The 15,791-nt window shown below is 39.3% G+C and overlaps 1 protein-coding gene across 1 annotated transcript; it reads right to left on the reverse strand.

The window, feature by feature from the left end:
* Positions 1–950: 950 nt before the first annotated feature.
* Positions 951–14,809, reverse strand: lrif1 (ligand dependent nuclear receptor interacting factor 1). The gene is made up of 7 exons (XM_034696781.1): positions 14,434–14,809; positions 11,032–12,343; positions 10,033–10,828; positions 5,940–6,022; positions 2,941–3,156; positions 2,715–2,840; positions 951–2,510 (listed from the first exon to the last, which is right to left on the reverse strand). The coding sequence occupies exons 1-7, from the start codon at positions 14,469–14,471 to the stop codon at positions 2,025–2,027; spliced, it is 3,057 nt and encodes a 1,018-aa protein (XP_034552672.1). The 5' UTR covers positions 14,472–14,809; the 3' UTR covers positions 951–2,024.
* Between the last annotated feature and the right edge of the window lie 982 nt (positions 14,810–15,791).

Below are 15,791 nucleotides of genomic sequence, written 5' to 3' on the forward strand. Positions count from 1 at the left end.
CCCTGCGACATGATTGGCTGTTCAATGTTGTCTTCTTCTGTCTAATGAGGGGTGGCAACGAGCATTTAAGGCACTTTAGTGCCCACTCACTTTCCAGTGGTTGGGGTATCAAGTTTTAAGCAAACATTCCTTATATTTAAATTGAGAAAAGTTACATCACCATAATTATTGTTATCGAATTATTGCCCAGTCCTACTTCTACATGTACAGGACAAAATCTGCAAAGAGAAAGGAGGTTACACTTTGTCCACAGGGGGGCGGAATCACAGAATCCACACAAAGATCCTCACAGGAGCTTTAACTCATATTTTGGTGAAATTGTGGGTCTGTCTTGAACGATGGAGGATTAGGGATGAAAAAGATTTGATTAAGAAAACAATCATACTTTTTAAGGAAACAAAGTCCTTAGAGAAAAAAGTGATAATGTACAAGAATAAACTACACGTTGAACTTGTAAACTTACACAAAGCTAGTATCTCACGAGGGAGGGGTCTTAATTACAGGCTGTGGTTAATCTGATATGACGTAGGGGGTGATTTAAGTAGAACAGCCAGTAACACTCAACAGCTGAAGGGGGCCCATTCGCCTGCTCCTCTTCAGAACCGACTGTTTTAGAATCCTGTTTCTTCTGATGGTGTGGTGCTGATGTGTTCAGTTAATTATGATATCTGTTCTAAAGTGTAACTTTTAACAAGATGCCCGAAACTTCACATTTTCGTGCAGGCAGCAGGTTACTCTTCTTCTCTTCTGATAGCACTGCAATGATTTCATTCATGTCAGTTAGTTCATTAACAGGATGTGAGATAGTGAATTTATTTCTCTAATTTGATCCCAACATGCAAAAAAACTCTTTCAAATGTAGAGTTACTGCAGCAGTTTGTCTCTTAGCTATCCACCTTTTATCCCTCCCCTCCTCAAAAAGTAGACTTTTCAAACAAACCACATCAAAGTAAAAGTGACGCTCTTGTTTCTTTATTCCAGACATATTTGCAGAAAGAGAAACGTATCAAATTGAGTCACTTTTCAAATCATAAGCCATCAAACACGTGGCCTAAAGAGTTCATATTGCATATGTAAATAATAAATGACATGGCACTTGGGCAAATGAGCAGAGCAGCTGAAGGGACCTGGAGGAAAATGTTTCATGTTGAACGTTTTTGATTCAGGTGAATTCCTGTTGCAGCTCACAGATACCGGGTCCAGCCTTCTGGTATCAGTAACTCATCGTAACTTTCAACTTTAGTTAGATATCATCAGTGTGAGCCGTCCTCTGCACTTTAAAACTTACACATGCTGCTCAGCACAGACTGCCGTGACTCGAGAGTCCAGGGAGCGTCTACAAAGACGACAACAGACTGGATTTTATTTTTCTGCAGCGACACAGAGAGGAGATGCTACATGAATATTAAGAACTTCAGCCTGGATATGTCGCGCAAGCCAAATTAGTTCAGACATAAACAGTCTCCTGTTGGTTTTAAAGCAACAGTCAGTTTGGGGGCGTACTTTTTTTTGGAACCAGGTCACCACATCAGGCAGTCGGTACAAATAAAGGATTTCATTTAAAAATAGTTCCTTGTCCAATTATTTGCATCTTTCTAGTTCTTCCTAAACTAAAGGAACAGTTTGAGTTTTCTTTCCTATGTGTGGTTCAATGATTCGCTCATCGAGGTAACAGTCAGAGACGAAGACAAGCAAGGAAGCTGCTGCAGACAGTCACAAAAAACACAAACTTTAAGAGATAAAAGAATAGTCCTGTACCAAAGAAGTGTGACTGCACGCTTTGGTTTTGTCATTTTTTCACCTTTCAACCTGAAACCAGACAGCTCCATCCCTCCGTATCAAGTCTTACCTGCCTTTACTCCTGCACAAGCAGTGCACAGATCAGCTGTTTGGGTTGGGGTTGATAGAAGAGACAAGAAATAGAATAAAATGCATTCTCATGGAAACAACAAAATGCTGTTCTGAAGGAAGACAAAAAGGAGAGGACCTGGAGCAAAAACTGTCAGACTGTAAAGTCTCTGGGGTCAGTTGGGCATGTTTTTCAGAGCTGCTTCCTGCGTTCGGAGTTTGGCTTTGATCTGAGCAATCTTCTCCTCCTGTTCCAGCTCCTTAAAGTCACACTCCTGCTGTAGGGAGGAGGACCCACTCTGAGACTCTCTCCTGGTCCAGCTCTGACCGGCGCTGCCATGGTCTCTGCTGTCTGTCTGTACATTGGTGTGAATGTTACTGGTAGCTGCAGCCTCTCCTTCTCCTGTGCTCTGTCTCTCACTGCTTGTGTTTGTCTCCTCCTGCACCCAGCCTGCTGCCTCCTCTGCAGTCTGTTCAGCAGTAACATGACTTTGACTCTGGTCGTCCACTTTGTGAGCTCCGTCAGCTGATGTGGGGACAAAAGGTGCAGCCTGAGAGGAAGATCCTTCCCTTCTGTTGTGCGTTACATCCTTCTTCTTTTCACTTTGTGTTTCTTTACTTTGGGTTGGAGTCCTCTCCGGCCTGTTGCCGATTAGCGGCTTCTGAAAGAAAAAAACAGTTTCTTCATCTAAAGTTCATTTAACCTATCAAAGCCTTAAGTTTGTAAGTGCTTGTACTTGTTTACATCCAGGTAGTAGATGTAAACAACTTTGTTTAGTCAATTAACTCACTTCATCTCCACCATTGTTATCTCTACATCAGGAACAATCCCATATTATTTAATGTCTTATTGTTATTATACTGACCTGATTCGGGGTGGAGTTTTTCTTGGTGAGGCTCAGTTTCAAGGATCCTGGGGGCAAAGGGATGCGCAGTCTCTTCCTCTTAGGTTGTTTGCCCGCAGGTTTGGGTGGAGCCTGGGGGGCTGCGCGCTGCGAGAGGAACACAAATTTAGAAATATATAAATCAAACACCTACTTCAAGTTTTATAACACCTGTGGGAGTGACTTCAGAGCTGAAATGCCATGTTACCTTCTTCAGGCTCTTTGCTGATGTGCCTGATGCTGAAGGAGTGGCAGACTTGGAGGCTGGCGGTGCATCAAATGCCTCTCTTTGCTGCTGGCTTCGCCTAGGTTTCCTGATTGACAGGTAAATGCGTCCCTGGTAGATGACGACAGCTACTTGGTAGTTCTGCGGCACTGAGCCCAGGGGTAAGGGGGAGGTAGAGGAAGTGTCTGCAGAGACGTTCTCCTCGATTTAAGGTGTCGTACAACACCTTGTGAGCCGCTCGGTTGGAGGAGACAAAAGACATTTTGAAAGGTCCTGGTGATTCCCGAAACTCTCTGGCTATCGTTGAGGACGTATTTTCTAACAATGTGCTTCCTGTGCTGGAGGCCGGCTTCTGGCCTTTAGCTCGAAGGACTGCAGGGCTGATCCATATCCCATTAGGAGAGTCTGTGAGCTTCTTGGAGGCGTCAGAGTCAGACAGAGGGAGGCCCATTCGTGTCAGGACTGATTTTGGTAAACTCCGAAGAGAGATGCTTTTAACTTCAGCATCCACTGGGATGTAGATTTCATGTCTGCCAAGGAAATCCATGTTGTGTTTATATTCCTGTGAACCGAGTCAGAGTTTATCAGTGAGAAGACAGGCTACACATCCGATTTCAGTATGTACTTATAGAGCGAGCTGAAGAACCTGCTGTCTGCTGTCTTTTTCAGTGTTTTCTCTCAGCAGGAGTTTGATATTCTGAACTAACATTTGAGTCTCAATATGTCTTATTTTTAGTCTGCTAAATTTAACAGCTGTTGCTACAATTACTTTGTAAGTTAAGACAATCTTTTGTATTGCAGTTTTTCACACAGATTTCTGTTATGAGGATTATTTTCTCCACCATTACAAACGTACTACCTTTAGAATTCATAGTCAGAACAAAACTTCTATGGAGAGCTTTAATCGAATCAGTGATGAAACTGCAGAGCTGGTTTGTTGTTATTCGTCCTGTGCCATCACCTCATGGTCAGAACAGGTACTGACCTCTGATGGTTCCTTCTGTACTCAAGAGAATAACGATTGTTCTCATCACTGTTTTCTCAGGAGCACATTAGATTAACTTTTTTTCACATGGACACATAAATGAACTTGTTATTTCAGAAAACAGAGCAGATTGTATTCTCTAATGAACACAACATACTTCTGTATTTTTTCAAACTGAATTAATTTTTCTTTTCCCACACTATTTTCAGAAGCTGAATTCTCCTAGCAAAACAAACATGAAGTTCCTTGTTAATTATATCATCATTGCAGCTAAACATTTTATACATAAACATCAGCTGTAATGAGGACCAGAAGGAGAGCACACATTAAGCCTTATTTTTTTAAGTCTTAACACTGGCTGCCTGTTTCTTTTCGTATTGATTTTTAAATTATTTTACTAGATTTGAAGTCACTGCATGGCCTCGCACCAGACTACATCTCAGAGATGCTTTTAGCGTATAAACCAGGGAGGCCTCTCTGATCCTCCGGCTCCTTTCAGCTACTACGCTCCCAAACTATAGAAGAGCCTGCCAGAGGAGCTGCGAGGAGCTGCTGGAGATATTGAGACTTGTTTAGACGTACACTAAAAACCTATTTATTCAGCCTGGCTTCTATGTAGGGCTTAACAATGTTATTACTTTAATGTTTATATTGATTTCAATGTGTTTTTATTATTTTATAAATTTTAACTAGCTGATTTATATTTCTCTACTCAATTGTATTGTGATTTCTAGCCTTTATTTTATCTTCAACTCTTATCCTTACCCTTTTTAAAAAAAAACCCATTTATATTCTTAATGTTAATGATGCTATAAATGATTTTAATTACACATATTTTACTGTTGGTGTGTATTAGCCTCTATTTTAAAATCATTTTTTCTTTTATAATATGTCTTGCTTTTATTTTATTCCTGCTTCTTTCTTGTTTTCAATCGCTGTATGCTGTAAAACACTTTGAAATGCATTTGATAGTATGAAAGTTGCTATGTAAATAAAGCTTGATTGATTGATTGATTGATCCAACCCATCGTTGACTGCACTAAGAATTAACTCATGATACTACACAATATGTAAAATGAAACATTGGAACCCCACATGCTTGAAAACACTTAAATGTGATGGAAAAATCAATATTTACACAAATATATGATTATTAATTAGTCTAACCCTTTGGCCACTCGCTATTTAATTAATCTTAGTATGAAACTTTTTATTTTTTGTCTCATTCATATTTGTAAAATGTTCTATATACTATGTGGTAATATTATTGTAAATTGCAAAAAAAACCCCATTAAAGTCAAGTAATCCTTGGTTTTGTCATTGTACATAAGGTGAGGTCAATAAAGTTAATGGAAAAAAAATAACGCAGAGCAGGTTGAGCTAGCTCCTCCGTTTTTTACAGTCTATGCTCCGTAGACAACAGTTTGTGTTTAAAAAACAAACACTAAATTAAGTTTTACTCTTTGTGATCGATATTTTTAACTTTTAATCAAACACAAATTTAAGTAGAGCGTGATGTCGCCTCGGTAACTAACATTTCCCTTTAGCCCAGTTTTTCAACCCTTTTTTTTTGGTTAACTTTATTTAAACTCGTGATTAACAATGCACTACCAGGAAGTGTATCATATTTATGAAACACGACAAAAAGCTTAATCCACAGGTCCTGTAAAGAAAACGTTTAAAAAGTCTCCTGACGTGTAGAGACCATAGACTGAATAAATAGTACAGGTAGAGACTTAACCATTCCCTGAAACGTGTTAAAACCATATACTGTATAAAATAGGTTAAAACATGAAGACTCAGATTTTCGACCTGAAAGCTCTAGAAATCAGCCACATGCTACCTACCTACTACAACATCAAAACCGAGATAGTTATTTTTGCTTGTTTTTGTATTGCTCATACCTCAAGGAAACACTCCTCTTCAGCTCTTAACACACCTCACACCTACGGTCTATTCCTCACACTCACCCGGCTTGTGTTTACTTCTTACTTACAGTTTCACTTCCTATAGCGGACTTCCGGGCTGTCCTCTTCAGAATAAAAGCCTTGCCTGAGCAATGTCGAAAATACGAGTAGCCTACACATAAAAAAAAAAGGATTATTATTATTTGGTTTTTTTTCATCTTTATTTGAGATGTAAATAACAAACAATGGTTACATTCAGAAGGAGCATCATGCACAAACAATCATTAAGGACACAGAAACAATACAGCTTCAGTTGGTAATTTAACCCTGTAAGACCCAGATATAGAAATACATGAGAAAAAAAATGTTTCACCGCTCATATGTTTTTGAAGGGGGATTCTGATACAGAAATTAAAGGGTTTTTAAAATTTTGATGTTTTAGTAAGTTTTTAGGGACATGTTGTAATATTGCAACGTTGGGCCTAGTTGGGAGCAGAATTTCTGTATTTAAACTCACCTTGTTTGGACAAATATACTAAACCACTTAGGTTTCCTTTGCAGTGTTGAGTGCTAATGTTGCTTCATAACAGCTTATGTCATGGATAATAATCATAAAACAATCATATTTTTTTATGAAGTCATTTAATAATTAAAAAAAAGAACAAGATAATACTGTATTTACAAAATTTACTAAATCCCTTCTGAGCATTCAAAGTCCGAGTGTCCCAGTGTTCAGCTTCGTTCATTTGCAGCGTAAGTCCCAGAAACAGTTCTTTTCCTCTGAAAGCAAAGACGAACATCACACTTGCTGCGTAGGGTGTTGGTATATCTATTCTATATAATCGGACACAAACTTCTTGAAATACTCTAGTGGTTTATTGAGAGAAATTACATTATTGGTGATGTCTGGACCAGAGAAATCAGTATTGGGACTAATGAAATCCTTTTTCAGCCAATAATACTGGTCGCGGGGCATTTGTGTTTGGTAGTTTGGGGCTGAATGTTCATTTAATCATCAGCTGGGCAGTCAGTGGGCTGTAGATTTTCTTTGTCCCCTTTGCATGTTCATCTGCCTCTTGCACTGGTATCAGTGTCTGAATCCATCTCAAAACCACTGTGTCCATTTGTGATGGCATCTAGCCTAATCTGACTTTCACATTCCACCAAATTTACACAAAAGTGTGTGGATGGCCTATTAGGCTCTCTACTTATCATATTTAAAGGGAAAAACTTTGCATCCCCACATTCTCAGAACATTCTCACCTCTCCCTGAACAATGCAACAAGGAACCCCCAAAACATTCAGAACCTGTTTCTGCCTACTGTAATGCAACAAGAAGCTATTTGGGCTAAAAAACAAAGCCCAGGATCAGTTAAATTATGTCATTTTTAAAATCTGTTAATTATTTGTAACTGATGAGACACGGATGCAGTTTCAAATACTGCCACATCTAAAATTTCATATATGGCAACCAAAAATAATTTAATCAATTATTGTCTAAACTCAACATTTTAACAGAAATCACATTAATAGATTGTATTAATAGTAATCATCATATAAATTTTATTTTTAAAGCATATCTGTCCATATGTGAACATGTGAGAAGTGCAGTGTCCCCATGGAATGTGTCAGGTGCAACTGCTATTTTGACTACCACGTTGACCCAGGGTTGTAGAATTACAACATTGACATAACATGCTTAAAATCACATTTGATGAATGAATTCCACAATAACTTAATATAATCATGTTATAGACATTGTAATCATCATCAAAAAAAAAAATTTGAGACATTTTACTCACTTGAATCATGGAAAATCCAGTCCAATAAAATAAAGAGATGAGTCTGAAGAAAAGTCTGCAGGTTGTGTGAGTTCATGGCCCACTTGCCGGACCTATGAACACATTGACCACCCAATGGCAATGCAGGGTGAAACAATAGGACCCATTGACCATGTAAATGCGGTCTTTAAAAAAAAAAACTTTGTTGATTTTTTTTTAAAGAATATCTTAAACTGATGTTGTAATTTTGCAACAGTGGTTACAGGGTTCCGGTAAATGAGAAAATTATAGAAAATACATAATAAAATAAAAAAAAAGTTGAGTAAGGAGAGGGAATCATTTTACAATTCAGTGAGGAACTATTTTAGGTAAACATATATCTTTAGTGCTCTTGGTCCTTTCATTATTTTCAATGATTTTAGGAAATTGGAATGGATTTAATTTGAACTTTTAACCATTCATGGGTATCAGTCCAGAGGGTTTTTACAGTTTGGCATGAGAAGAAAACATGGTTCGTCGACTTGAGCGTGCACAGAGTAATTCTTTAGAAGGATACATTTTGTTCATAATTTTAAAGTGTGTATCTTTTGCTTTGGTGGTATAATATGAGATACATCGTTCTTAATTTTTTTGTTGATTTTTCATCAAATTTGTGTAAAATATAATTCCTGTTCTGTCTACCTGGGAATAGTATTTCATTAAGATTATTTCTTATTACATTTTTTACCTAGGGTTTATTGCGGTATCATGATGGCTTAACCACTAACTAAACTATAAAGATTTATCCTCTAAATTTAAGATGTATAATATATTTCAACTACTTTTATGTTGCTGTAAAGCACTTTGTGGCCTCTGTTCTGGCAAGGTAAACTTTTTATTATTATTATTATAAACAGATGCGTACAAGTAAGGAGTTGTTTAATGCTTGCTGAGAGATTTTCTGGAGGTTCTTAGAAGCTCAGATTGTAATGTTTTACTGCTTTAACCATTCAAAGTTGGTATTTTTGCAGGAAAAGTAGTTTTTACCAGGCAGAGATGCTAACAATAAATGTAGTAAAAGTTGTTTACAAACTGTAAGTCTGCTAAAAGGACGATTTTGGGCTTTACATTATGAAGATAATAACTTGCATAATGTCTGCCGTTGGTAAAATAATAAATTGTGTATTGTTAATAAAGTGAAAGAGGTTTCCTGGAACATTTTGCAGAAAATATACTCGGCTTGAAATATTAAAAACATTAACTCACTAACAATGAATATTCTTATGACTTCAGTGCACCTGAAAAATAACAATCCGTGTACATATACTAAAATATTTGGGGTTGATGTTCAACATTACATAAGAAGAAAAACAGAACAAATGGTACATTTTTGAGAAAAGGACATTTTTATATATTTACAAGGCAATATTTTAGTGATAATGACATTGGGTAAATTCCAGGGGACCTGACTCAACACCAACATTAGGTCACTTTTTACAGTAACTGCACCTGCAGAGTAAAAGCTGTAAAAATATTCCTATGAAGTTGCTTTTGGATTCAGGAGAACATGAAATGTACAATTCATTTTCAGTTTTATACTGTATATATCTCTGTCATTTAAGTGTTATACTGTACATGTCTTATGTTCTATCACTCGTGTCTTCTAAAAATGTTAAAGTGCACATACATGATGCACATGTTGCATGTCATGCCCCTTATCCTCGAACTATAAGGCCTCTATGTCTTTAAATAACAGATCAGTGTTTCATAGAGCTGCACCAGGGTAGTTGAGTAAGTTAAAATTGCTATGAAACCAAACTCCTGGATTCTGTGCTGCAGGTTAAATGTGTTCCAGCAGGGGGCGACAGAGAGAGGGATTTTTTTGTTATGCCAGGACCTAAGTATGAAAATCCCAGTTGTCTTTGAGTTGAGATGCAGATTTATGACATCATGTAATCAGACATGACTGCTGGGATCAGTTGCTCTAATGTGCTTTATAAAGACAATTAATACTGTTGTTTGTAAAGCTGGTGCTTATTTATGAAACACAAAAACAAAAGAAACCATCATCAGGAGGACTGATTTGTTCTGTGTAGTTATTATGAAAGCCCTAAAACGCGTCCGAGCCATTCAAGATTCACAGACCACAACCCTGAGGGGCTTTGTTTACATTTTCCACAGAAAATATTCACAGGTGTTTATGAATAATAAAGAGATGCTTCAGTCAGAAATTAAACCAAACAGAAAAAAAAGCAGCAATGAGGTAAGACGAATGTCGTCAGAGGTTGCCATGAAACAAGTTCTTCACATTGAAACATTGATAGAGCTAATGTCATACTTAAAATAAATCTACTACACTAGTAAACGCTTGCTTTAAAATGTTAGTGTTCAAATGTTCATGTTAGTGACATTTCATCTCAGCTGGAGTTTTTCTTCAGACGCTTTAACGCTTTCTCCTTTTCTTTTAGGAGCTCTCTGAGTCGTCTGATCTCGTCCACAGAGGTGGACCACGCTCCGCCCTTCTCTGCAGACTCTGATTTTTTCCCCTTCGCTGTCAAAGAGCTGATCTTTCCAGGCGGCCTCCCACGTTTTCTTGCGGTTTTATTTGCATCAACTTTTTTTTTCGGCGGCGCCAGCTTCTCTGGTAAGTTTGTTTTTAAACTCGGCTTCGTAGCCAAAAGTTGAGGGCCAGAGACACAACATGGACAAGTGGTGCGCTTCCTTGTTCGTCTGATCCTCTTTCTGAGACCATGTTTGTGCGGGCTGTGCCTCTCATCCATGCTGAACAAATCCTCATCTATTGGCTCCATGTAGCCCATCAACATGTCCTCTTCAGCGTCACTTTGATCTGAAGGATTCTTAGTCTCAGAATAAGGGAGAGGTTTAGTTTCTGTTTCAAAGTGTGAACATGTGGGAGGTCTGAGGAGTCTGTAAGGAGTCACAGAGGCTACAGACAGTTCACAGCAGCCCTCACTCTCTTGGCGACTGGGTTCTTCTTCTTCATGCGGTTTGCTCGTTGGTTTCTGATAGTGAACCTCTGTGAGTGTGGACTTACTGTGATGAAGCACTACAGGAGGAGCCCCAGTTGAAGCTTCATCAATCCTCTGCAGGATAATTTTAACATCAGCTGTGATCCCAAACATCCGTCGGAGGAGGTGGTCGGAGATATGTTGGGATGCTGGTTTCAGCAAAGAAACTGGTGCAGGATGATAAAAGTTCTGCAAACAGAAAAGATCATATATTAAAATATGAACGCTGTAAAGAAGACGAGCCCTAATGCTGTGAGCTCATTCTTAATCTGAGCGTGAGAACAGGTTTTAAATAATATCCAAATGCTGATGTTCAAGAACCAGAGCACAGAGAAGTCAGTGGATGTGCAGAGTCATATATAATCTGTCTCACAGGGACAGACGTGTCTCACCTCAATGATCCAGGTGTTGATGTCGACAGCAGAGCACATGCTGCTGCTGTCAGAGGTGCTGGCATCGTCTACGCTGCCTGTTATTAAATCCATCCCCGTGCACTTCTCCTCTCGGGTGTCCCTCGAGTTCACACGGTTCATGTTCACCCCTTCTTGAATCAGGTCCTCTGCTGCTCCAGACCCTGAGTCGGGTGGAGTGTAGGACATGAATACCACATTGTCCTCCTCAGGGACGGTGACTGCTGATGTTGCTTGCCGATACTTCCTCAGAGCATGGCCATCGTCACAAAGATCGATCACGTCATTTGACCTTTGTGGAAGGATGAACCTGTAGATCCTCCTACTTTGAGACAACCCTGCAGGCGTTTTTTGAGGGGGTAAAGTAGTTTTGGTGAATACATAGCTCCTTGTGGATGAGTCACTTGTTCCGGTTTGAAGTGTTGGACTACACTTTTGGAACACTTCCCCGTTGCAGAGGACCAAGGCGTCCTCCTCTCTGTCTCCAGACACGGTATTATTTAAGATATCTTGTGACCAATGAGCTCTTTCCCTCTCAGCCAAATTCTGGAGAATCTTGTCAGCGACACCAGAAGACGGCAGGACAGGAGGCGCCAGGACCTCCTCTTCCTCTATCATCCACCTGATGGGGCTGTTAGGTCTTTGTGGAGCGTGTGGGATGAACTTCAGACTTGGTTTGGGTCTAACAGATGGAAGTAAAGGAGTTTTATTGGGGAGCTGTTTCAGTGAAGATTGAACAGAAGATTCTACTGGAATAACATCATCATCCACAGGCTGGGTGGTTGAAACGTAGACCAGATCGTCTGATGAAGTGAGAACATGTTTCCTGATGGTTGGAGGGAGCTCAGAGGCTGGGACTCTCTGGAGTTGTTTATTAGGAGAGATCTCAACGCTGTGATCTGTCAGGGTGGGTGAAGATTTGTCCATTTCTGACATGTCACAGAGCTCTGCAGGTGTTTCAATCAGAGTCACTTCTTCAAGCAGAGACTGTTTCTGAGGTGAAGGTTTGTCTTTTGAGTTATGAAGATTAAAATTTGCTTTATTAGGTAAGACACTCCCGAGTGAAACCTGCGTCCTGACAAACTGTGTGACACAAGGATCCGGGGTGACCACCTCAACCGGTTTTGGGGTAAAACTCACGGTCGCCGTCCTCTTTAGCGTCGGGTTACATTCGGACTCCATCATCAGAGCCAGGTCACCGTTTTCTTTCACAGTTCGAACAGGAATCAGCTGCATGATGATCTGTCCATTGGCTCCGACAGCAGGTGTGGCTTGGTATGTGATCCCAGTCCCACTGGGGAAAAACACACAGACACACATCAGTGCAAAAAAAGCTGTCAGCTGTTTGTTTATGGAGAGAAAACCATGATAAAACAACAACAGCGCTGAAAAGACACGAGAGGTTAAAGACACAAAGACTGGAAGCTACAACCGAAAAATCTAGTAAACTGAAAAAGGAGCAGCAACTTTTATTTTGAAGATATTAAACGTAAGAGTTTTGCATAATTAGCAGCATGGCCGACTCAACTGACAGTCAGACATAATGTAACTCCAAAATGTAACTACGCGTCGAATCGCTGCGGACCACAAGCCCTGTGACTGGTCAGCTCGGCATTTACCGCACTTCCGGGAACCATGCACATGGGCTGTGTATTTCATCTCCTCCAACGTGTCCTCTCCATTCTTCCCTGTAATCATGTCTGTATGACAAACAGCAACATGTATCAGCTCTTAATGAACACAATACGTTCTTAATCGTTGTGAAAAAGTAAACAGAAAACGTAGCGGGGCAGAAACAGGCGGCACGACTAACAAAGAAACCACACTGCCCTCAAGCGTTTCAGGGGAGTATTCCTCTCAACACGGACACATCAACGCACAAGTTTGTAGAGCTCACGTCCGCGTCAACCACTGCTGTGTAGGGTTGACTGAGAAGTGTAAACCAGCCTTTAAGGCCCGCCTCAGCTCTGCCTTTTAGCAACTAGCTAGGCCAACTAAATTAGCATGAGTCAGCATTTCCAATATGGCGACACCGACGAAAGGCTTCAAAGCTGTTTCAAAAACTAAAGGCTTATTTATACTTCTGCGTCAAATCGACGGCGTACCCTACGCTGGGGGTCTGCGTAGCTCCCGTACCTACGCAGAGGCCTACGCACATAGCTGACGTGCACCTCCTCCAAAATGTAACTACAAGTAGCATCGACACGGACCGCAAGCCCTGTGATTGTTCGACTCGGCGGCATTGTGTTTCCTGCATTTACAGCACTTCCGGGATCCCCGCTCATTGGCCGCACATCGGCCGTGTATTTCATCTCCTCCTCTCTATTCTTCTTCATGTAATCATGTCTGTAAGCTAAACAGCAACATGTATCAGCTGTAGATTAACATAACACGCTCTGAATCGCTGTGGAAAAGTAAACAGAAATTGTAGCAGGGCCGGAATCAGGCGACCGGCTATTAGAGAGACCACACTGCCCTCAAGCGTTTCGGCGGAGAATTGCTGCGCGACACAGACACATCAACACACAAGTATGTGGAGCTCATGTCCGCGTCAGCCCCTGCTGCGTAGGAGAGAGGCAGAAGTTTAAATCCGCCTTATCGAGTGACATCACTGATGTCAAGTCCATCAAGTCAGTTTATGCAGTCTCTAATCTTTATAACTTCAGAATAAATAAATTATAAGTGAAGTAAACCCTATACAGTGTGTGCCAATAGAGAAAATAACTATTCAGACCCAAGCTGTTTTTTGAATCAGTCTGTAAACACGTTTATTTCTGCTGTAAAGATCCTCTTTTTTTAACTAGTGTGTATGTGGTTTCTGGTGTTTCTGCGGTCGCTCGATGAATTGTAGTTTTTTCACACTTGTGCATGGGCTTCATATTTTGAGACCGGAGGTTGCTGCTTGGTAATAACACCTACGTTAGCTTATATTAAATTAGCTAGAGGGTGAGTACTGCTGACCCTTTCTGTGCTAATGGGTGAGAGAAGCCTGCAATTTATTCCTTACCTGAGACCTGCTGTATTACCTGGTTGGTTCCTACATGTATAACCAGATAATCCAAAATTGTTCCTAAATATTAATGATATTCAAAGCTTATACTAAATAACAGAAATTAAGTGGAATAAAGGCAATAAATTATGTTACAACAGGGGAGGGGTGGGGGGCGTTTGTGCCCATTGAAGTCTCCAGAAACACACCGGCCCTGGCAGTAGGTCCTCTATAAACGTATTAAATCATTAGTTAGGTTTGAACACAAAAACAAACCTACACCTACTCTGTCTATCAGGGTACAGGTTTCTTATTTGCTTATTACAAGGTATATAACGTTACATTGCGCATTGTAATACAGTGTGATACATGTAATACAGTCATTACGGTATTACCTGGAAATGGTGTCCATGTTTTTTGTTGCTGGATACATCCTTCATGGAAACGCCTTAAACTTTAAAGTTTTCCTCCAGATGAAAAGAGCAGCGTCAATAAAAAAAGGACCTTAACATGTCAACACATGCTGACCGTGAACACAACAGAGAGGATCATGAAGAGTTTCTGATAACGACAAAAATACCATCGTTATTTCCGTCTGAAAAGTGTCCTTCGGTGAATCTGTAAGCTGCATCATTTCGTCCTCTGTCGGGTTAAATAATGTTTTTTATCCGCTCTTCGATTCAACTATTCCTAGATTTTCTTCTCGCGGTTGAACTCCCAGCTTCCGCCTCAGTTATCACGAACTTCCGGTCTATGATTCAAGCTGCGTTCAACACAACAAAACATCAACAGTTTACAAGAACTACAAGAGATCCCTTCAGGATATGCCTATATAATATATAATGAATATGAACCAAACAAATATGATTTTATTTGAGAATTAAGAAAAATAAACCAGAAAATATTCAGATCAATGGGTAAGATTGAAATAAAATATGAAAAAAGAAAACAGTGACAATTACAAAAAAAATCAGATGAACTATGAAGAAAAACAAAAAAACTGAACCCTTATAGAAGTTCTAAAGACACGATTTTCATTATCAAGTGTCTCACAACAACCAGGTGTTTATTTAACTTATACTGTGCATTTTTCTCAAATTGTCTTCAATTTTGTGTAAATAATAAAGCATAATAAATAAATCAGACTTTATTTATAAAGCGCTTTTCATACAATGACATAGTAACACAAAGTGCTGTACATAAAAACAACTTAATATAGAATAAATTAAGAAAAAGATCCCACCCCACAATCCTAAGGTTAAGAACACAATATATGCAACAATAGTAATAAAAACAATAATAATAGAATAAAAAAGAAGTTGCTGAACGAACTGAGTAAACGCTCTCATGATATCTTAATGAGGAAACACTGGAGATAAAATAAGATGTTAAAACACAGGAAATTAAAATCACCAAAACAAAATACATTTCTAAGATAATAAAACACTAAAATATTAAACCATTAAAAGAAAATAAGATGCTATACTTAAAATAGATAAAATAAATAGGTACATAAATATAGAATAAAAGTGACTAAAATGAACTAGATAATAAATAAATAAAACTGTTATAAGAATGAAATTCAGTTTGAAGCAAGACTAAAAAGGTAGGTCTTGAGTTTGCTCTTAAAAATGTTGATACTCTGTGCAGCCCTCAGATCTTCAGGTCGGGTGTTCCACGGGCGTGGGCCGTGATGATAAAAGGCTTCCTTACCGTGAGTCTTTGTTCTTATTTTTGGTACAATTAAAAGTCC

This window comes from Notolabrus celidotus, chromosome 11, assembly GCF_009762535.1.
Source record: "Notolabrus celidotus isolate fNotCel1 chromosome 11, fNotCel1.pri, whole genome shotgun sequence".
Classification (NCBI taxonomy): Eukaryota; Metazoa; Chordata; class Actinopteri; order Labriformes; family Labridae; genus Notolabrus; species Notolabrus celidotus.

What these genes read in the sequence shown, in the direction of transcription:
- lrif1 (XM_034696781.1), bottom strand. Translation starts at nt 14,471, where the DNA reads ATGTATCCAGCAACAAAAAACATGGACACCATTTCCAG. An exon ending in GCGTCTGAAGAAAAACTCCA is followed by an intron (nt 6,023 to 10,032) that starts GCTGAGATGAAA and finishes TTTTATGTGTAG; the next exon opens with GCTACTCGTATTTTCGACAT. An exon ending in CAGCAAAGAGCCTGAAGAAG is followed by an intron (nt 2,841 to 2,940) that starts GTAACATGGCAT and finishes TTCCTCTCGCAG; the next exon opens with CGCGCAGCCCCCCAGGCTCC.